General features: G+C 33.2%; 2 protein-coding genes across 6 annotated transcripts in view; one reads left to right on the top strand and one right to left on the bottom strand.

Moving 5' to 3' along the window:
* Positions 1-5,828, top strand: part of LOC126887050 (glutamic acid-rich protein) — a 141,821-nt gene extending 135,993 nt beyond the window's left edge. For all 5 annotated transcript variants that reach the window (XM_050654372.1, XM_050654370.1, XM_050654368.1 and 2 more), the window contains one exon: positions 1,153-5,828. In XM_050654372.1, coding sequence (XP_050510329.1) covers positions 1,153-1,362 — 210 coding nt within the window. In that variant the 3' untranslated portion in view covers positions 1,363-5,828. The remainder of the gene's footprint in view (positions 1-1,152) is intronic.
* Positions 5,829-21,644: 15,816 nt separating this feature from the next.
* Positions 21,645-22,375, bottom strand: LOC126887049 (ubiquitin-conjugating enzyme E2 T-like). Its single transcript, XM_050654367.1, has one exon. The coding sequence runs from the start codon at positions 22,283-22,285 to the stop codon at positions 21,830-21,832; it is 456 nt and encodes a 151-aa protein (XP_050510324.1). The 5' UTR covers positions 22,286-22,375; the 3' UTR covers positions 21,645-21,829.
* Positions 22,376-23,251: the final 876 nt, after the last annotated feature.

The raw sequence follows: 23,251 nt of genomic DNA, 5'->3' as shown, positions 1-23,251 counted from the left end.
TTGGGGCAACCGGGGCAGTGCCCCCCCCCCCGACCAAGGGGGGCCCCGTGCATAGATTTTAATGAGGAAAATAAAAATATGTATTTTAAAAGCCAATCCCAACGAAATATTTTCAAATGACACAATTTTAAAAAAACCGCAACATTGTTTTAATTTTTCACTGGGGAAATTAGTCTTTTAGACTTTGCGGAACAGAATGCAATTGGAACAGAACAGGGCCCCTGAGGCCTGAGCTAAGCTGGGGCCCCGAGACCTTAACATAAAAATTTAAATTATTAGTTAAGGAATTAGTTATTTCGGCGTAATAAAAAAAATGCCATTGGAAGAGGGGCGCCCGGGCTAAGCTGGGGCCCCCGAGACCTTTCGTAGACATATAAATTGTGACTGAGGAAATTAGTTATTTTGGCGAAATAAAAACTAAAATGCAACCGGAATAGGGACCCCAGGTCCCAGCTACTTTGTCTTAATCAATTTACTCCAGACCACATCTTGGTACGTGAAAGAAACCACATATTGAAAATAAAGGTATACATAAGATAAAATAAGCACATTAGGATCAGTCCTGCCAATACACTGACCAGCTTCACTGAGTGTGCTTGGCTCACACTGCAGTAGCTTAAGGCACCTTAAGGTGCTTTTAAATCAAAGAGAACACAAACGAATTCGTAGATGTTCGCTTGGTTATTCGTTCGGTACAAAGTAAGACAATTTACATTGTAGCGAACGAACGCATTCGTTGATAATCCGTCCGCAATGTCAGAAACAGATGAAGCTGTAATAATTAGCGCTGCTAATTTTATAGATATTGCAGCACATGCTGAAAAAAAAAAGAAAGAAGAGAGTGTGGTGTTCACATAGGAGGGAAAATGCGCTTTCAAGGAGTTAAATATCAAACATTTTTCGGGACCCCCCTTGCGCTGGGAGTAAATTCCCCAGACCTTCCGGTAGGGGGCCCCCAGATCACATTTGCCCTGGGGCCCTTAACATCGTAAGTACGGCCCTGCTTTGCTTCTATTTTATTCTTCATATTTTTTTATAGATTGTAAATATAATTGAAAATGTCATTTGTTTAAATATTTTTAAATTGGGTAGTGACTTTACAACTATTACTAAAGTTTACAAAAATTCTATCATTAAATATGTTCTTTTAAGGCAAATTCTCAAGTTCAGCAACAGGCAGAAGATGACGATGAAGTGGAATACGATGAAGAATATGAAGAAGAAAGCGAAGACGAAAACGGAGAAGAAATCGAACAGGAAGTAGTTGAATATATCAGCGACGAAGAGGAAGAAGTCGAAGAAGTGGAAGAGGAAGAGGAGGAAGAAGGAGAAGAAGATGAAAAAGTTGTATCGCACGTATAAAAGTCACAATTTTTTAGAATAAAATAAAACAATTATGCCAAAGCTAGTTTTCTTATGAACAACCATAGATTTAGAATTTTAAACAATTTTAAACAACATTTTAAAGCTAAAGCTTTGACCTCATAGTGATTATTCGTAGTTCTTAATTTTACTGCAGATTAATATATACGAAGTGTTCTATATTTCATGTCAGCATTAAACTATAAATGTTATTTTATTATTTAAAAAATAGTTGAAAGCTGTCTCTCAGTTGTAAGGTATTGTGTTTTGGATGTGTTGAGAATTATTGCATACAGTTCGAGGCAAATCTGACAGTTGCCAGGATTGTAGTAGCCAATTGTGCACTTATTATGAAAGTAAAGTGATATTTTTGTTTGTGTTTTTACTTTGTATTTATATGATTTATTTAGAAATAAATCATAGTCACTAATTAGCATAGTTCACTAATTGCTGAAAATGCACTGGGAAAATGAGCAATTTATAGCTTAGGATATATTATATAAGCGCAGAAAGAAGCATTTGCAATAATACAACAAAATTGCAAAATTTTAGTTTTCATAACATTGGGATATATTGCAAAATATTCTGATTTTGAGTTCCGTTCATAAAGACATGTAAAAAGTGTTTAAAACGCTAGATATTAATAATAATGGAAATATCTTCCTGTTTTTGAATGTATCGTTTATAAAAATTAAAAATATAAACTTTAATCAACAAAATACCCATTTGTAAGCTAAAATCAAGTTTGAGAGTCAGTAGTTAACCTACAATAAACTTTTTCGTCAATTTCAGCCAGCACAGAGGTTCTCATAGCGTCAGAGCTATCTACTAAAAGTATTAGAAATAATAGACGGAGAGGCAGCGCCGAAAAATCTCTGAATTTACTAAAGCTAGTTTTTTCACTGTTGATTACCGTTATTGTGTAGAGAAACATATTGCGGTCGGTCAATCGAAACGTATAACAGGTGGTACTGACAGCTTGTCAAAGTTGCTTACCTGCGGAGGTAATTAAATCCATTCACTAAGGCTGAAAATCAGTACACACGGTATGATAGTCGATCAGCTGTACGACGGGACAGAGCCGGTCGGTCGGCCCCAATGAATGTACAGGGCTATTCACTACATTTTGATCCCCCTCTAAACTGCTTTATTTACAGAATTAGAAAAAAATGTAAAATACAAAAGTTATTCGATTTTTTAATTATTATTTTTTGACATATATATCGTACTAGTGACGTCATCCATCTGGGCGTGATGACGTAATCGACTATTTTTTTAAATCAGAATAGGGGTCGTGTGCTAGCTCATTTGAAAGGTTATTCAATTCTCTATGCAGTAATATAAACATTAAGATCATTATTTGTACAGGGTGTTCAAAAATTTTTTTGAATTATTAATTAAACAATTAGTTTAATTAACAAAAATTATTTTGGACACCCTGTACAAACAATCATGTTAATGTTTATATTACTGAATAGGGAATTGAATAACCTTTCAAATTAGCTAGCACACGACCTCTATTCTCATTTAAAAAAATAGTGGATTACGTCATCACGCCCAGATGGATGACGTCACTAGTACGATATATATATGTCAAAAAATCATAATTAAAAAATCGAATAACTTTTGTATTTTACATTTTTTTCTAATTCTGTAAATAACGCAGTTTAGAGGGGATGTCAAAATATAGTGAATAACCCTGTACATTCATTGTGGCCGACCGACCGGCTCTGTCCCGTCATACAGCTGATCGACTATAATAACTTTTATTTATATTCAATTTAGAATGTGTGTACAGAGTTTCAGCCTTAGTAAATGGATTTAATTACCTTCGTAGGTAAGCAACTTTGACAAGCTGTCAATACCACCTGTTCTACGTTTCGCTTGGCCGACCGCAGTATGTTTCTCTACACAATCACGGTAATCAACAGTGAAAAATCTAGCTTTAGTAAATTCAGAGAAATTTTTCAGCGCTGCCTCTTGGACTATAAATAGGATACTGGAAAAGTGCTACGAGAATTGTACTATGTTCTGCATTGTAGTGATATGCAGTTTTGGCCTTTCCTTTTTTTATCTGTTATATTTATAAGTTCTTTTTCCAGCTCATGAAGCTTTTAGTCTTTAGACAAGGATCTTACATTAAATTATACGATGTTTCGTCTTTTTGTTACTAGCAATATTTCTCTCTCCTATGGCGATACAGCCCAAGTCGGTCCCTGGCCTCCCCCAGAATCCTCCTCCAAGCACATAGGCGTAACCGGGGGGGTTTGGGGTTATACCCCCCCATCGGGATCTACTTTGAGCTCTATACGCTTAACATCATTATGTGTTGTTGACAAATCAAGCCATTTTGAACTTGTAACCCAACCTTAGGATCATCCTAGTTACGCCGTTGTCCAAGCATCACTTTCCTCGGTTGCTCTCCTCCAGTTATCTATCTATAAATGATTATTTTATTCCAATCTATTTTCATTTTATTCTTTTGTTTTTTATTCTTTTCGTTTTAACTTTTGATTTTGTTTTACTATTTTTCTTCTAAAAACAGTTGGCGTTCAACTTTTGTCAACTAAATACTGTGTCTAAATTATTAATTATTATTCAATTTCAAATTTTAATTATTTCAATGCAATTCTCATTTAGCCCCCTAGTAGGTATTGGGACCGTGCAAGTTCGGCAAAGCGACCCCTATTTCTACGCTCTATACTAAAATTCGCACTTTTAATTATATTGGCCAATTATATTAGTCCTGGTTACTGGATAATTGTCAAGGCCATAGTCCAAAAAAATAATAAGAAGAAAAAATAAGATTCAGGTTATGTTATGAAAACGTCAACAATTGTATGTAGTAAATAAAATTAGTTATTAAAATGCAGTACTGCAAGCAAAATAAAATTAATTAAATTAACCTTTATATAATAATGGCATATCATATCAATATTGTGGAGCAATATATAATTTTTCTGCTTCATTGACAGAAGGTATGAAATATACGTCAATTTGACAATTTCAATTGACAATATGAATTATTTAAGATAGTTGCAATATTTCTCCGCGACTCGCGCAGGGTCGTTTCTCGTTTCCCCTTCCAAGTACTTGCACACCACGAATACCACCCACCGTTGAGATAAAGTTAATTATTATTATTATTGAAGTTATTGCACAATTTTTTCTGAAAAATTTCAGAATGTGACCTCTCACATCCCCCTCAAAACAGATCCGCCCTGGTCTAACTCTGTTAGGGACTCTAAGACGCCAAGATATTCGGTGTCCAGTTTTTTAAGTAGTATAGGCCACAAGAACGGAAACCTAAACTTGGTAGTGATCTTTAGTTATTAACAATTACAGTTCGGAAAGTATATCTTTGGAACTTGTTGAAAGATTTTGATGTTTCTTGTTGCATCTGTATCTAATTACTCTTCGCGTACATTAAAATATAGTTTATTGTTAAACAAGACATGTAATGTGTTTAAATATTTTTGAAAAACATTTTTAAATTCATTATTTTAATAGAACACTTTGTATATTGGCGTAACGCATACTAAAACATGTGCACGACAAAATCAAATAATCTGCACTTTGAGCTTCACCAGTTTTTTAAAATACAATAATAATGCATTTTTAAACATCATTATGTTAACATTGTGTCCAATAGTGAAATCTGAAGATTAGAATTTAATACAAAAGGTATTTTTTATAGGATATTAGAAAGATCTGGTAAAAGTATATAAAATATTTACTATGAGATAATTATGAAATAATATTTTCAAATATAATTCTAGAATTGGATATTCCTATATTGGATGGATGGTAATGTCTTCGTGAAAATGATATTTTGTGGTACTATTTTATTTATTTTGGAGAAACAATACAAGAAGAATAGAATACTATTAACGAGGTTAACATGGGAAACAGCTTACAGCTGTATGAGAAACAAAAAAAGACCTTTTTATCTTAATGAAGAATGTAAACAAGCAATAGACAAAAGAAATGAACTATACGTACAGTACAGTCGAAGAACACGAGAAAGGCGCGAGAAATTTAAAGAAGAACGAAGAAAGGCAGACAAAGTACGTTTATAAGCCACAAATGAACTTCTTTTATGAAGAATTTACCAACATTTGAACAAATGTACGGCAAAAAAAACGTAAGTGTAGTGTTACGATCTCTAGGCAAATGCGAGAATTTATCAGACCTTCTTAATGATATTTAATATATTTTATATGCTTTTACCCGGATGATATTGAAGAGATAAGACTAGCAGACGTGAATGTTTATGTAGTGATTGTATGATTATTAAAACCATTTAGTAACCTTGTTGTTACAGTGTGTTTAGCTGATTTGTGTTGTTTGTTACAAAAATTATAGTTATTTTTTTGTTACATTTTATTCGAATTTTATTCAGTGTTTTTATTACATTATTCTAAAATACCAATTTAAAGAATGATAAATAAATATAGTATTAAATTTTTGGTTGTTTTTGTTTCCTTTTTTACTAAAACTGCATTTAAAGATGGCAGCATGCTGTGAAGAACACATTGGCAAATCTCAATTTGTTTTCAATGGTGGTTTCAGTACAAGGGAGGCGCTGTTTAGCATTCAGGTTCTTATACAGAGATTTCGGGATGTGAATGTTTATGTATATGCCTGCTTTGTTGACTATGAGAAGGCATTCGAGACTGTTCAACATGGATAAGTTACTGGGTATACTAAAAGAGATAGACCTGGATCGACGAGACATTCGGATAATAGCCAATTTGTACTGAAATCAAACAGTTGACATAAGAATTAACAACCAGACATCTGAAGAAATTCCTATTCTGAGAAGTTGGACAAGGTTGCGTGCTCTCACCGCTTCTATTTAATTTTTATTAGGGCAGTCAATGAATATATTTGGCTCCGAATTCCATCCTACTACATCGATTTACTTGAAATTTTCTCAGTAAATAGGGAATAGCTCAAGAAACAAAGTCTACCCTATATACTATGGCGCTCTTGGGGGCGGTTCTCACCCCTTCAAGGGGGTGGAAAAATTTTGTGGTCAAAATAACTACGAAAACTGTTCTATAATTTTTTTAAACTGTACTTTTTGAGTAATTTATGGTTGAAAATTGACCATTTTCATTGAAAAATGAGACCTTTTCGGATGGTTTTTTGAGAATAAAGAAGATTTTTAAGAAAATTTAAAAATGAGCTCTATAAGTTAATCTTATTTTTTTCAAAAACCATTTATTGTAAACCTGTCCAACTTTTTTAACATAGAAATAAATAACACTATAATAAAAGCTATTGTAGAAGGAAAACAATGCATTTAAATTCTGATGGATGAGGGGTTAAATTTACTTCTCATTTTTTCTTAAAATACATTAGTCATCAATTTTTTTGCAGCATGTCTCGCTAAGTTTGAATGTAATCGTCATTTAATATTACTCATTTTATAGGTCTTTTCAAGCACTACAAAAGGTATTGCAAGCATTATACACCTAAAATCGACTGTTCCTCTGTTATTTCAAGTTGAATACACCGATTTGAGCATGCACAAAAAAAAACAAACTCTTTTCACCTACCATATCTCTTTTTGTATTATAACTAGAAGATTTATGAAGGATTTGGTTTTTTATGAGTTACAAAAATGTTTTATATGGTTTTTTTAGTTAGATGCATAGTTTTTAAGGTATTCGCAAAAAAGCGTCCGAAAAGGTGTTATTTTTCAATGAAAATGACCAATTTTCAACCAAAAATAACTCAAAAAGTATCGAGTTTTCAAAGAAAATTATCTATATATCATCGATGATGTGACAATACCTCCTATCTGCTTTTTCATGAATTTTGAAAGAGAGATTTCAAACTTTTTTTAGTATCATAGCCTGTTTTCATATGATATTTTTTTACTTGCTTTGTAGTAAATTCAACTATTTATTTACTACAAAACAAGTCAAAACTTACATATGAAAACAGGAGGTGACCCTAAAAAAAGTATCAAATACCTATCTCTTACAAAATTCATGAAAAAGCAGATAGGAGGTATTGTAACATCACCGACGATATATTATATATATATAATTATATATAGTAATAATAAACTAATGATAATCATCATCAGGGCTTTTCATTCCTGGTGGAATGTTTGCCGCTCTTACTTAGAGCTCTCTGATCGTTTATTGCGGTGAATCACTCCGCATTTCAATTGTATGTTGTCAAAGTTTGTTGTATGACTTGGCTTTCGTTACAAATTTTCTTCCACTCATTTCGATATGTGCATAGTTCTCTCCAGTTTCTCACTTCCAGAATTTTGATATCTCTCATGACCTGGTCCTCCCATGTCTCTCTGGGTCTTCCACTTGGTCTTTCAGTTTCTGGTTTCCATCTGGTGATCTTCTTGATCAGTAGGTCGTTTTTCCTTCTCTCTGTGTCCCAGCCATATCAGCCTCTGTGCTTTAATAAATCTAACTATATCTTCTCCCTTCATTATGTCTCTTAGTTCATGGTTCATTCTTCTTCTCAATTCTCCGTTGTCCATTCTTATAGGGCCCATATTCCGTCTGAGGATTTTCCTTTCGAATATTCTCAATTTTTCTTCATCTTTTTCCGTGAGGCACATTGTCTCAGCTGCGTACGTAACTACTGGTCTGATTGCAACTCTGTATATTTTTAGTTTTGTATTTCTGGATAAGTTCTTATCTTTCATAAGCCTATGATATCTCCAGTATGTTTTGTTGCCTGCTAGTATTCGTTCCGTTACTTCTTCACTTCTCTTGTTTTGGCCATTCACTATTACTCCCAAATATTTAAATTGTTATACTCTTTCAAAAGTGTAGTTTTCTCTCGTCCTGTTATCTTCTAGAGCAGAGTAGATATTTTGTTTTTTCTTCGTTAATTTCTAGACCTCTTTTTCGTGCTTCTTTTGCCAGGGTTATTACTGCTTCTTTTAATCTTTCCTTGTCTCTTCCCATAAGAACTAAATCATCTGTATATGCAACTATTTGTGTTGAGGAGTGGGCTATAGTTCCTTTAATTTTGCTGGCCTGTTATTTTGAATAACAAATTCTACTGCCTATTTTGAATAATGTGGTTGACAGGGAATCGGCTTGTCGCACTCCTGTTTCTATTGCAATTTATTTTGTGCTACCTTCTTCTGTTGTTACTTTAGCTCGAGATCTATCCATGGTCATTTTTGTTAATCTCATTAATTTTGCTGGTATATCTTGATTTTTTATTTCAATAAATAATGTATTTCTTCTAGTTCTATGTTGTGTTCGTGGCATTTTTCGGTTGTTTGTGTAACTATGTGGATCGCATCTGTAGTGGATCTGCCTTCTCTGAACCCTTGCTGGTAAATAGTCCCCAATTTTTTTCTCTGTGAATTGAGTGAGTTTTTGTTTGATGAGGGCCGTTAGAATTTTATTATGTTGTACTCAGTAGAGATATTCCTCTATAGTTGTTACAGTTTGTTAGTTCTCCTTTCTTAAATATTGGTATAATTCTGCCTTCTTTCCAATCCTCGGAAATTTCTTCTGCTTCCCATATTCTAACGTCGAACCCGCTTACTGGAATAGCCTTCGTGACAAGCAAAAGTATTCCTATAACCAGGATATTCTAATAGCCGATTATTGGTGGCTAGTAGAAACGTTTCGGGACCTCAAATTTCTATTCCTTAAAACGGGATATTCCTATAACCGGTATTTTAATAAGCGGGTTCGACTGTATTAGGTTATAGATGCTTGTTAATAACTTTTCGCCTCCGTTTTTAATTAGCATTTTTTGAATGATGTATAAATATTCATCATGTTGGTAAAGTCCTTTTCATGAGCATTTTTCAGTGCGTCTTAAATTATAGAAAAAAAGGTAAGTCCGTGATAATACACATTTATAACATTTATTCTAACATGTCATTTTAGTTAAATCTGACAGTTGTCACATTTTATTTCCAATTTGGCATAAAAACAAATAAATTGTGTTTATTGCATTTATAAAATGGTATTTTCTTTGATTTGTATAGTCTTATAAATTGTACAGATTATAGTCGTAGATATATTATATAATTCGTAAATAATTTTTTTTTTCGATTATAGCGCCATCTATCGACAACTAGAATAAATGTCTCTAATCACAGACGTGCCTTTCAAGAAATCGAAAAACTATGACGCACTGAAAGATGCTCATGAGAAAAAGAATATCCCTGTTTCATTATCTCTAATGTCATTAGTATTTGCTTAGAATTAGGTTCTCTAGTCACTTTCGTGGTTATTTTGACCAAAAAATTTTCCACGCACTTGAAGGGGTGAGAACCGCCCCTAAGATAAAAGTGCCATAATGTATAGGGTAGACTTTGAATTAGGAGATAAGTAGAGGCTATTCAAAAAATTTCATTAAAATCCATGCATTGGGATAGAATTAGGAGGTAATATCCTGTTCTTGCTCTCATTGACTGGCGTATATGCAGAAAAGGTCTTCAGAGAAGCAGTAGAAGACAGAACAGAGGGTACAATAATTGTCAATGGAACAGTTATCAACAATCTGAGATACGCTGATGCTGTTGACACAATATTCTGCTAGCAACGGACAGAGATGATTTGCAGGCACTCTCCTACATTCAGTAACAGGCCATAGACAACAAAGGGGTCTGAAAATAAACATAAAGCAGTGCCGGATTTACCACAAGGCCGCGGCCTAGGGCCGCAAGCAAAAGGGGGCCGCAGCGTTTTGTAAAAATACTTTTTTAGGAGGACGCATTTAGTCTGAGAGACAACTTTTGATTCCTATGAAAAAAGAGGAAAAGAGTTGTCTAAAAATGAAACCTAAGTATATTCTTGAAATAAAAAGACGCCCGAAAAGAAAAGCTCTCCCTGGCGAAGACAAAAAAGATGAACCCACTGAACCCCACTTTATTGGCAAAGAAGACTTAAAGATTACATTCAATGTTGTAATTGACGAGCTTTATTCAGAATTGAATGAAAGGTCCGAAGTTTATTTCAGTCTTAATGAAGAATTTGGATTTTTAAACAACTTATCGTCAATTTCCCATAAAGAAATCAGGGGAAAAGTTTCTATTTCGGCTAAAAAGTATCGAATCGACGTAGATGGTGGCTTTGGAGAAGAGTGCGTACAGTTCAAAGGCTTTGTTGAAGGTATATTTGATGAAGAAAGAGAACTTCATGATAACAAGATTACCAAGCCTCCGAGGAATACACTTTCGGAGTATCTGAAACTCATTCATGAAAAACAGTTAACAACATTATTTGCGAATATGGACACGGTTTTGCTCATTCTACCTACTATGATGACATCTGAAGATAGATCATTCAGCATGTTGAAAAGAATCAAAAACTACTTGCCGAACTCGATTCTAGATTGTCTAGTTTTGTTTCAAATGCTGAGCTTTTTCAAGTCTTAGACTTTAACGATTTGATTAAAGATTTTGCAGCCAAAAAAACTAGAAAAGTGAGTGTTTAGAGTTTAGATATGAGATTTATTATGAGTATATGGAGTGGAGTGAGTGTTAATGTTAATCACTAATCCAACTTTATCCAAATTAAGAACATGACATTGACCTTTTTCATTATAAGAGAATAATGTGAAAATTGAACGATCTAGAAGTTTATTTGTTGTATTCTTAATATTTTCATTTTTCAGGACCGTAGCCTATTACTAGTACAGTTCACATTATTTTGTTTGTTCTCTTACTTTTATAATGTCTGTTCATTTCGGCTTTTTTTAGTCTTTTGTTGTAATCTGTACTTTTCCTTCCGAATGAAACAAATGATATTTAATTTTAACAATTAACTGCAATACTAATTTAAAATATAATAATTTTGGCAATATTAATAATTTTACAAATACTACTGCTGTGTGCTAACATTTTGAATTTTAGGTATAATATTTTCTATCATCTTCTTAGGTGCCTTCTCCATTACTGAAGGTTGGCTATAACTACAGCAAATTGCTCTCTATCTTGAGCGGTTCTTAGTATCGAATGTGTGTCCATGTCTGTCCAGTCTCTTACGTTCTTTTACGATTTTACGTATTTTACAATATTTAGGAGTTCTCTATCAGTCCCATTCTTCTCAGCACCTTGACCTCGTTGTTGGTCACATGCTCTGTCCAAGAGATCTTCAGCATCCTTCGAAAAACCCACATCTCAAAGGCTTCTATAAATATATAAATCTTTCTATACATTTTCTTTTTAGAAATTTCTATAAGTATAGAAATTGTTGCTAGATCTGTTTTGGGGTTTAGCCAAATTTGCAAACCAAGATTATTTAATTAGTGAATACATTTCAACCTATTTATGTACCGTATACAAATAGAACATTAGTGACATTCTTATTCATTTTTGTTATGCCTTGTATGATGTACCAGTTTTAAAAAGTAAAATTAAAATAAACGTTATGTAATAATATGAAATGTGCTTTATGCAGAGACATGGTGCAGAGAGTACAAGCATACAAGTATTTAGGCTTCTGGGTGAATGAAACATCGGACTCATCACAGGAAATCAAATGCAGAATATAGCAAGCGAGAACATCATTTAGGAAAATACCAAAGGTACTAACCAACAGAGAGCTAGAAATTACACTAAGAATACGCTAATATGTGTTCAGCATATTGTTCTATGGAATGGAAGCATGGACCCTCACGGAAACAATGTGCAAGAGGATTGAGGCTTTTGAAATGTGGGCTTTCCACAGAATATTGAGGATATCGTGGATGGACAGAGTAACAAATCAAGCGGTAATGCAGCGGCTAAACAAAGAAAGAGAAGTACTGAATATCAGAAAGAGAAGAAAACTAGAGTACTTTGCTCACGTGATAAGAAATCCGAAATATGAAATGCTACATGTAATTATCCAAGGAAAGATAGATGAAAAGCGGGTCCCCAGACGCAGAAAAACATTCTGGCTTAGGAACCTCCGCCACTGGTATGTAGTGAGCATCATGGCACTATTTAGGTCAGCTGTGGACAAAGTAAAAATCATGCGACTGATCGCCAATATTCTGGGACGACAAAGCGCTTAAAGAAGAACAAATGCCGATTAATCAGGAGCAGAAAGTCTTCGATCAGTGCATTCTTCCAGCAATGACCTACCTACAAAAAACTATGCTTCAACACTAAGAATAACACAAAGAAGCAAGGAGCGTTCAATGACAGACGAGATCACAAACGCAGTTCTGCAAACCAACCAGCGAGTTACAAATGTTGTGGAGAGAGCTTGAAGTTTGAAATGGAAATTGGCTGGCCACGTGGCAAGGATGAAGTGTGTGCAGGTTAACCGAATGGAGACCAAGAAAAGATAAATGAAACAGAGAAACATGACGGCAAGGTGATCTGCGAAAGATGACGAAAAATTGAAAAATATCACGGAAGGTCTACAACAACTGATTAGGTAACTGTAGTGAACTGACTATTACTACTGATATTTACTAACGGTTTTTGCTCCTAATTTTAAAGAAACGCTTAGATTGACATGAAGTTTGGCACATATAGTCAAAGAAAAAAGTGATATTGTGCCGATGTGTGCTTTTGCTCCAGGGGTGAGTGTCACCCCTTCTCAGGGGTTAAAAATATATGTTCACAATAAATCCGGAATTATAGGTACATAAACTGACTAATTCTCAGCAACTTTGGTTCTATATAGCGTTTTTTAACTAAGTTATAATACTTTGCGAGTGAATATGTTCATTTTTCAACAAAAAACCATGTTTCTAGACGGTTTTTCGAAAATAACTCAAAAATTAAGTAGGTATTTTATCGAAAAAACATTCTTATATATATAGCTCATAAAAAGTGAAAAACATGGTGTAGGTATGTATGAAATCTCTAAACTCAGTAGAAGCAGAGTTGTAGCTAATGAAAAATAGGTAAATATTAGTCAAATTCCAAATCTAATATTTCAACGTGAAATAACCAAAAAATGAAGCACTTTTTAGTGAACTCATTCCAACTTTTGTTTAAAATTTTTGTTTAAAAAATTTTTTGTCTTTTAAAGAGTTTCTGGCATGGGAAGTAAGCATGTTACGCTTAAAATAAAGTATTTCCTTTTTTTGTAAAAAAAAATCGGAAAAATCACCTCCTAATTATTAGCATCTCAAATGAAATTAATCGTTAGTGCTTCACATAAGTTGCTTTAATTATGTATTATTTTAGTGGAGTCAATGAAGGTTTTCACCTCCGATTTCGTTGAACCTCCATCGATTTTCATGAAAATTGGTAAGTATGTAGAGGATACCTCAAGAATCAAAGGTGACATGGTGCCAACTTGCGCTTTTACCCTGGGGTGGATGCCACCCCTTCTCGGGGGTGGAAATTATTTTATTAAAAATAATACCACTAATCGATAGAGGGACAAATTATAAGTAAAATTTGTTATATAAAGTTATTCCAATAAATCAATAGTTTTTGAGTTATTAAAGATCAAAAGTTTTGATTTTTCCTGAAAAAAATCCATGTTTTAAAGCAGTTTTTCATAAATAACTCAAAAACCATAAGTTTCTTTAAAAAAGTTGTTATTACCAAAATCGAAGACAATATAAAAATAAATAAGCTCCTTATTCGAAAAATCCTTTATTACATGTACAAAGCAATTGAATGTATATTTCTTTCCGCGAGTACTCAAATCTTAGTATTCAAGCTTAAATAACAGGAAAACGATGCACTTTGTTAAATATAGATACTAAACATTTTAATAAAGTACTTAAAGGTAACTATCAAAAAGCTATATAAGAAGTCGATAGCATCAAAATTAAGCAAGTTATGATGGAAATAAGAGGACCCTTTCAGATTTTTTAGGGAAGAATGAAGAATGAAACATACGTCATTTCCACAAAAATTAAAATTTATAGTAACCCATTTAAACCTTTATTTATTTTAACATGAGTAATAACTTCAACAATTTTGACCGGTTTAGAATGCATATTTTTGAAAAAAAAAAAATACGATTAAAAAAAATTAGAATTTTTCAAATTTTCGTGAATTTCATTTTCTTTTGATAATAACTCCAAAAATACTCGATATACTTAAAAAATGGTACAGAACAAAATTTTAGTTTTAACTTTATTTAAGCTTTTTATTTTTTAATATTTTTTACGACAAAAAATAACCGAGATGGAAACATTTAAAACCTAAATTTTACTGCGAGGACCATGTAACCGGGGCCTTTTCACCTTGTATTAAAAAAAATAAAGGATTTAGAAAATTATGTTTAATACACAATGTTATAGACCTTTTACTTAGCTCTGTAATGGTTTTTGGATAAATCTCATATTTCAAAAATTAACTGAGTTATTTTAAAAAAACCAATAACATTTTCTTTGAAAAAAATTTATAGCGGAGATTTTGTGTGTATACAGGTTGTGGGAAGTCCAATTAGTCGTTTGTTGCAGGAGATACGAAAAAAGTTTATTTAGGTGAGATTGGGGCATACATAATATCAGAATTTAAATACATTTCCAAATATACAGGGCCACCCATATTGACAGGGTGAAACAAAATTATCTTTTGTTTAATGGAACACCCTGTATATTTTTACATTTTTGGATTCTCCTCTATGTTTTATTTCTTAAAATATCAGGTTTTGTGATGTTATACGAAGTAGTTTAAAAGATAATTACGTTTTTTTTTCAAATTTCATAGCAATATTCACCCCCTGTATAATTGTAGTGATTTGACATCAGAAAATCAATTTATGTTCAAGTGACTTTTAATATAGTCTATTATTGTTAAAAATTATTAATCTAGCAAAACGTTTAATTTTAGCTAATACAGGGTTGGTCGAAACTGAATGAGTGTTTTCTCAAAGTTTGAGAGTATGAGTTTTCTCAAACGGAGCAGCCTGTAATGCCTGTAATGAGCATTATAATGAAATGCTATTGTATGGCACTTTATTATTTCCCACCCTGCCAGTGAGAACTGAATTTATTTTTGAAATCCCTAACTTTATGTCTTTAATTATTTTAAATATTGTAAACGATTAAAAAACAATCAAATTAAATTGAAATGAATAACCAGTGTATATCTTCCACATTTACTTCATATTTAACGTAGCCTGTACCCTGTACCATAACATTGCACAGATTATTATCCCTGTATAGCAACGATATACCATGAATGTGAATTCATACTTGAGAAATGTCCTATAGGTATCCAGTCTCACAAAAAAAAGGGATTCTTCAAACATAATATATATGCAGACAAAATCAGCCAAAGTGATTTGCGATATCTAATTGCCGTACCAAGTTGGTTTTGTTGAATATAGCATGAAAGCACGACGATACTTTAATGATAAGCGTATTTTTCGTAGTAGCTATAGTATGTTGTTTTATATTATGTATTACCTATATTAAATTAGTTTTAGTATGTTTCGTTTATCTAAAAAAATGTAAAACAAACAAAAATTCTGTTTTTCTTGTAGTTGTTTTTTCGTATAGATAGTAGTTTATGTAGTAAATTAAATTTAGTTTTAGTATGTTCCGTTTGTTTGTAGAATTATATTTAATTAGATTTGCTTTAATTACTAAAATAAATAAATTTTCAATTATACACTCACGATCATAAAAAGCGGGTCACTCGATGAGTTGTTCAAGTTAGATTTCTCGAATTTTCTAAACCTGTTGTCCGATTTGCGTGATTTTTAGTATGTTATAGCCTTATTCTTTAAGAATATCGCCATCATAATATTGTTGCTAGAGAGGTAAATTGTCATTGTATACCGGGTGTAACAATCATACTGTGTTTATTCCTCAAAGTTCGAAACACCCCGTGGAATGTTTTAGCATAGATAAAATATTGAAATTAAAACTCGATTGTAGCCTTAGGCTTTCTTAACATTTTCTTTTTTGATTTATTTGTTTATGTTGGATAATAAAAAAGTTAAGCACCTTAACAACTAACCATGTTCTTCATCAATACAGGGTGTTTCTAAATAAGTGCGACAAACTTTAAGAGGCAATTCTGCATGAAAAATAATGACCATTTGCTTTATAAACGTATGACCGCAAATTCTTCGGTTTCGAGATACGGGATGTTGAATTTTTTCTTACAAACTGACGATTTATTTATTGCTCTAAAACCGGTTAAGATATGCAAATGAAATTTGGTAGATGTTAAGAGGTAGTTATGGCGCATTTTTTGACATACAATTAGGAATTTTATATTCACCATTGGCGTGCATACGGGATGTATCTAAAATGTTTATACCCGTATGCACGCCAATGGTGAATATTATAATTATTAATTGTATGTCAAAAAATCCACAATAACTGCCTCTTAAAACCTACCAAATTTAGTTTGCATATCTCTATTGGTTTTAGAGGAATAAATACATCGTCGGTTTGTAAGAAAAATTTCAACATCCCGTATCTCGGAAACGAAGCATTTGCGGACATATGTTTATAAAACAAACTGTCATTATTTTTTCATACAGAATTACCCCTTAAAGTTTGTCTCAATTATTTAGAAACACTCTGTATTGATGAAGAACATAGCTAATTATTAACGTGCTTAACTTTTTTATTATCCAACATAAACAAATAAATCAAAAAAGAGAATGTTAAGAGAGCCTAAGGTTACAATTCAGTTTTAATTTCAATATTTTATCTATCCAAAAACATTCCACAGGGTGTTCCGAACTTTTAGGAATAAACACAGTATGATTGTTACACCCGGTATACAATAACAATTTACCTGTCTAGCAACAATATTATGATGGCGATATTCTTAAAGAATAAGGCTATAACATACTAAAAAGTCACTCAAATCGGACAACGGGTTTAGAAAATTCGAGAAATCTAACTTGAATAACTCATCGAGTGACCCGCTTTTTATGATCGGGAGTGTATTTTATGTATTTGTGGAAAAGGAAACCTAGCATTAGCGGCCACATTTCTATAACGGCCAATTGCTTTCTATTTTTAGTGGCCGTTATTGGCAGGTTTTACTGTACCAATAATATTTTATTAAATTATGAAATATTATTTAAATAAAAAATTTATAAACTTGATAAAAGAAAGTTTGCTTAGAATTTACTCCTCTATCTAATTATGGGGTCATTTTTAATAAAATAGTGTTCACCCATGAGAAGGGGTAACATCCACCCCCAGGATAAAAGCGCAAGTTGGTACCACATCATTTTTGTTTCTTGAGGTATCCTCTAACTACTTACCAATTTTCATGAAAATTGATGGAGGTTCAACGAAATCAGGGGTGAAAACCTTCAGTGACTGCCTTTTTGGAAATATAAAAGCATAACTTTTTTCGTGATTGTCGATTTGATAATTTTCTGATTTTTGGTTGCTATAAGGTTTGAAAAATTAATAAAAATTATAAATCATGCACATAAATGTAAAAAATATTTATTTTACTTAATTAAACGAGATTGCTTGAGCCAGAATGCTGAAATCTGCATTTTTATCATTAAAAAAAAAGGTGGATTTCACCCCTAAAATGCAGAAAGCGCAACGGAGGAGTGTCTACTGTCCGCCCTAGACGTGTACACTACACCACACTTTTGTTTTTTGAAGTATCCTCTAACTAATCAACAATTTTCATGAAAATCGATGAAGGTTAAAAAAAAATGGTGGGTGAAAACATTCAGTGACTACACTTTCAGAAATATAGAAGAATAAGGTTTTCGTGATTTTCGACTTGTTAATTTTCGGATTTTTGGTTACTATAAGTATAAGGTTTGAAAAATTAAAAAAAAATGTAATTCATGCACATAAATATAAAACAAATATTTATTTTTCTTAATTAAAGATTACTTGCGCCATAATGCGGAAATCTGCATTTTTTACAATTTAAAAAGTAGGGGTGTATTGCACCCCTAAAATGCAAAAGCGCAAGTTGAGGTTAAATAACTTTTATTGCTTGAGGTATCCTTTAACTACTTATCGATTTTCATGAAAATCGATGAAGGTTCAACGAAATAGGAAGTGAAAACTTACAGTGACTGCACTTTCAGAAATCTAAAAAATAATTTTTAAAAAAGGGGTGTATTTCACCCCTAAAATGCAAAAAGCGCAAGTTGGCACTATTTCACCTTTGTTCCTTGAGGTATCCTTTAACCACTCACCAATTTTTATGAAAATCGATGGAGGTTCAACGAAATCTGAGGTAATAACTCATATCCACCTTCATTGACTCCACTATTTATATTATCAGTAAGTTTCATTGGTTCAATGTGCCTATTTAAAAAAAAATGGTTCTAAAGTAATTTTTTTTTAATTTTGGAAAAAAAAACTTTTTTCAAATTAACTTAAAAATTCTTCGTGATACATAAATTGGAATGAAAAACAGGTTATAATTATAAAACATTAACAAAAATTCTTATAAAAAACAAATGTATTAAATGAGTATTAGATGTATACGGCTCAACCCTTTGCATACTTTTCAGTAAATGATTTAGCTTTTTCTAAAAAGATCTGATGGTGATTTTTAAATTCTTCTGCTATGTCAGCCTCACACGTTTGGCGTAGGCTTTAGGTATACTAAACAAACATGCAAAATCAACGGTCATAGCTTTCGACCCAATAAGCCCAAGAATATGTAGATTGCGAATAAGGGGCAGGTTCTTTAACTACTAGTATTATCAACGTCCATGCTCCAACTGAAGATAAAGAAGACGCAGGAGAAAGTGGAAAGCACTTATAGAAAATGCCAGACCAATGATATAAAAATTATTGTCGGCGATCTTAATGCTAAAGTTGGTCAAGAAACAATCTACACAGACCCACTATTGGTGAACATAGTGTCCATATGGTCAGTAATCAAAATGGTTTACGGCTGATTGAACTCGCGGCATCGTTAGGAATGGTGGTAGTAAGTACGTGCTTTCCACATAAAAACATCCACAAAGCCACGTGGCAATCACCAGACGGCCAGACCAAGAATCAAATTGACCACGTACTTGTAGATAGTCGACATTTCTCCGATGTACTGGACGTAAGAGCATGTAGAGGTGCTAATATAGACTCCGACCACTACCTAATAAAAGCGAAACTTAGAGCACGCATATACGCAAAAAGGTCACAGCACAAAATCCACAAAATATAATACTGAGGTGCTAAAATCTGAAACTGCTAGAGACAGTTACATGACAACATTAAATGAAGCGTTACCAAAAAGTCAAAGAAAATTTAAGTGTACAAGAGCATTGGACTAAATGCAAAGAAGCTATGCACACAGCGGCTGAAACTGTATTAAAACCTATCAAGGCCAGAAAAAACGAAGATTGGTTCGATGAAGAGTGTAGACATATCAACCAACAAAAAAATGAAGCATATAAGAGACTCCAGCAGCGCAGAACGAGATCAACTCTAGAAGATTATGAAAATCTTAGAAGAGAAAAAAAGAGAATGTTTAGAAGAAAAAAGAAAGAACAATCCGAACATGCTCTAAACGAAATTGTTAACTACCACAATGGAAAAAACTCACGAAAATTCTACCAACAGATAAACAGCTGCAGAAAAGAATTCAAACCCAGAATAATAGCCTGTAAAGATAGGGACGGCTCTATAATTAGTAACAAAGAACAAATACTAAACACATGGGGGAACAATTTTGAAGAACTGCTTAGTGGCAATCATGAAGATGGCGAGATTGATGATCCCATGTTTCAAATGAATGAAGATGATCGGCAACCACTCCCCACCGAAGAAGAAATTAGAGAAGCCATCGTAACACTCAATGCAAAGGGCATAAAGCCCCCAGTTCTGATAATCTCCCTGTCGAACTTTTCAAAAACGGCGGCGACACCCTCCTGAAACACATGCATAAACTGATATAACTGCAATCTGGCAACAGAAAGAAACACCAACAGACTGGAAGTTAGGTGTACTGTGTCCTCTACACAAAAAGGGAGACATGATGGTGTGTGATAATTATAGAGACATCACTCTACTCAATATGGCATATAAAGTGTTGTCCAACGTATTGTACAAAAGACTCCTCCCCCACGCTGAACAAATAGTGGGAGGATATCAGTGCGGTTTCCATCCTAATAAATCAACAACGGACCAGATATTTACAGTGAGGCAGATCCTTGAAAAAACCCTAGAGTTTGGCGTCGACACCCACCATGTATTCGTTGACTTCAAAGCCGCATACGACTCCATTCATAGAAATAAACTTCTACTTGCTATGGTAGAACTTCGAATACAGTTTCATCTTGTCCAATTAACTGAACTTACACTCACAGGTGCAGAGAGCATGGTAAAAATCCAAAACGATCTCTCAAGACCCTTCCATTGCAAAAATGGACTAAGACAGGGTGATGGACTATCGTGTCTCTTATTTAACCTGGCATTAGAAAAAATAATTCGAGAGTCCCAGATTACTATAAATGGTACTATCTTTAACAAATCAGTACAAGTTGTCGGATACGCAGATGACATAGACATCATAGCTAGGTCCACAGAATCTTTGACTGAAGCATTTCGGTCATTAAGAGCATCTGCACAGAGAATGGGACTAAATATAAATGTTCAAAAGACCAAATATATGTGTTGCACTAGGTCAAGCAACCCGACACCTACAAGAATAATAATTGATGACCTAGAGCTAGAAGGTGTTGACACCTTCATATACTTAGGCTCGCTGCTAACTAAAGATAACAATGTCAGTGAAGAAATTAAAAGAATAGTGCTCGCCAATAAGTGTTACTATGGCTTAAGAAGAAGATTTGGCCTCAAAAATGCTTAGAAAAATTAAGCTGACTGTATACAAAACACTAATAAGACCAGTGCTAACGTATGGTTCAAAAACTTGGTCACTTACACAGAATGACCAAGAACTGCTCAAACGTTTTGAGCGAAAAATACAAGACGAATATATGGAGGCATAAAAGAACAAGGTTTGTGGCGTAAGTGTTACAACTTTGAGTTGTATAGAAGTTTTGGAGAACCTGACGTTGTAAAATTCATTAAGGTAGCACGCCTTAGATGGATAGGTCATGTAATCAGACGAGAGGAAGATCCCATAGTCAGAAAAGTTTTTGACTAAAGAGGGCCGATAGGACAACGAACAAGAGGAAGACTGAGACTTAGGTACCAAGACAACCTAGAAAATGATTTAAAATCTATTGGAATTAGAGCATGGAGAAGAGTTGCCAGAGGCAGGGGCGAATGGAGGATTGTTCTGAACAAGGCTTTGGCTCATAAAGAGCTGTAGCGCCACTGATGATGATTATGATTGTCATGCGGCTCGTCATGGGCAAAATCATATGATAAATCATGTAGTGTAAAGTCGACTTAAATTTCATTGGTTCAAAGTGCTTATTTTTGAAAAAAATTGGTTCTAAAGTAAAATTTTTTTAATTTTGGAAAAATTTTTTTTTCAAATTAACTTAAAAATTCTTAGTGATACATAAAATTGGAATGAAAAACAGGTTATAATCATAAAATATTAACAAATTCTTATAAAAAACAAATGTTACAAAATCGTAATGAAGATATTAAATGAGTATTAGATGTATACGGCTCAACCCTTTGCATAATTTTCAGTAAATGATTTAGCTTTTTCTAAAAAGATCTGATGGTGATTTTTAAATTCTTCTGCTATGTCAGCCATGAGGGGATCGTCGGGATTGGGGCATTCCAACAACATTCTAATGGCAGTCAATAAACCTTCTAATCCAATGGTAGGCTTCCAACTGCCTGTTGGGGGCATCTTTATTAAATCTAAACATATCCTTCCATTATCATCTATATTTGGGTGGTAAATTTTTGTCACAAATGTAATTGAGGGCGGTGAAAAGGGATATTTTTCAGGCACTATTATGTCTAATGTAAAAACACCATTTTTGTAGGGACTATCTTGAGGGCCGGTGAGTTTTGCTTCTAAGTGATATTGTTCGTCTTTTGAATAAACACAAATTCCTTGAGGTGGGGAGGAAGACATTTTTAATAATTCACGAGACAATCTCTGTCGCTGCATTTTTATTATTTAATTCTAAATTGTAACAAAAAAAAGTTTATATAAATTGTTTACATTTTAAAATTTTAAATTACCGTTACTGTCAATGTCAGCTGTCATATGTCTTCCAAATTTCGTAACTCCATCCTTGTTTTTCACACATATTTTCATATAAACATATCTTTTACCAAATTAATTCCATAAATATGACATTTTGCTCATTTTACAGGTCAGGCTTTAACACAGATCACCTACCTACCAGAACCAAAGTTAAGTGGGGAGCTAGGACAAATAATCCCCACAAATTTTTTTGGACAAAATATCCCCACAAAAAATCCCGAACAAAATTCCCGGGTTTTCCCGTGAATGCAATCGACGCAAATGTTTTTCAGCCTCAGTGCATGAGAGTTATAGATAGCAATCGCCATGAAACCGCTTTTCGGTACGAAAATAATAAATAGCAATTAAGATTAAGCAGAAATTGTAATTTCGATTACCAAATTTCGACTTCCAATTCCATGTCGAAAAGTTCAAATTTTACATGACAAAAGAGTGAGTTTTTTCAAAATTCATGAAAGATATGGGGAATGAGCTAAGGCTGTGGGAATCATGCTGTAATTGTAATTATTCGCTTAAATATTTTGCTCACCCTGCTTTGAATAACTATGTTCAAAATATTGCGTATTCGTGATGATAACTGCTGGTCTTGAAAACGATAATCTTGATTGTAATGCAAAAAACCTGTTCCTTTTCCGCTGGCCTTAAAAATGATAATCTTGATTGCAATGCAAAAAAACCTGTTCCTTTTCTAAAAACGTCAAAAACATTTATTCATCATCATGATCAATGTCGTTATAACTATTCAATAGTCTTTCCCGCTTTTACTATAGGGAACTTGCATAAAATTTTAAATTCGAAAATAATGTTATAAATCACAACAGAACATAATTTAAAACATGTATCAAATATTAAAAAGTTTTGTTTGGC

Source organism: Diabrotica virgifera, chromosome 6, assembly GCF_917563875.1.
Source record: "Diabrotica virgifera virgifera chromosome 6, PGI_DIABVI_V3a".
In the NCBI taxonomy this organism is placed as follows: domain Eukaryota; kingdom Metazoa; phylum Arthropoda; class Insecta; order Coleoptera; family Chrysomelidae; genus Diabrotica; species Diabrotica virgifera.
Note: the sequence above shows the minus strand (reverse complement) of the source record. Positions and strands in the feature narration are given on the sequence as shown.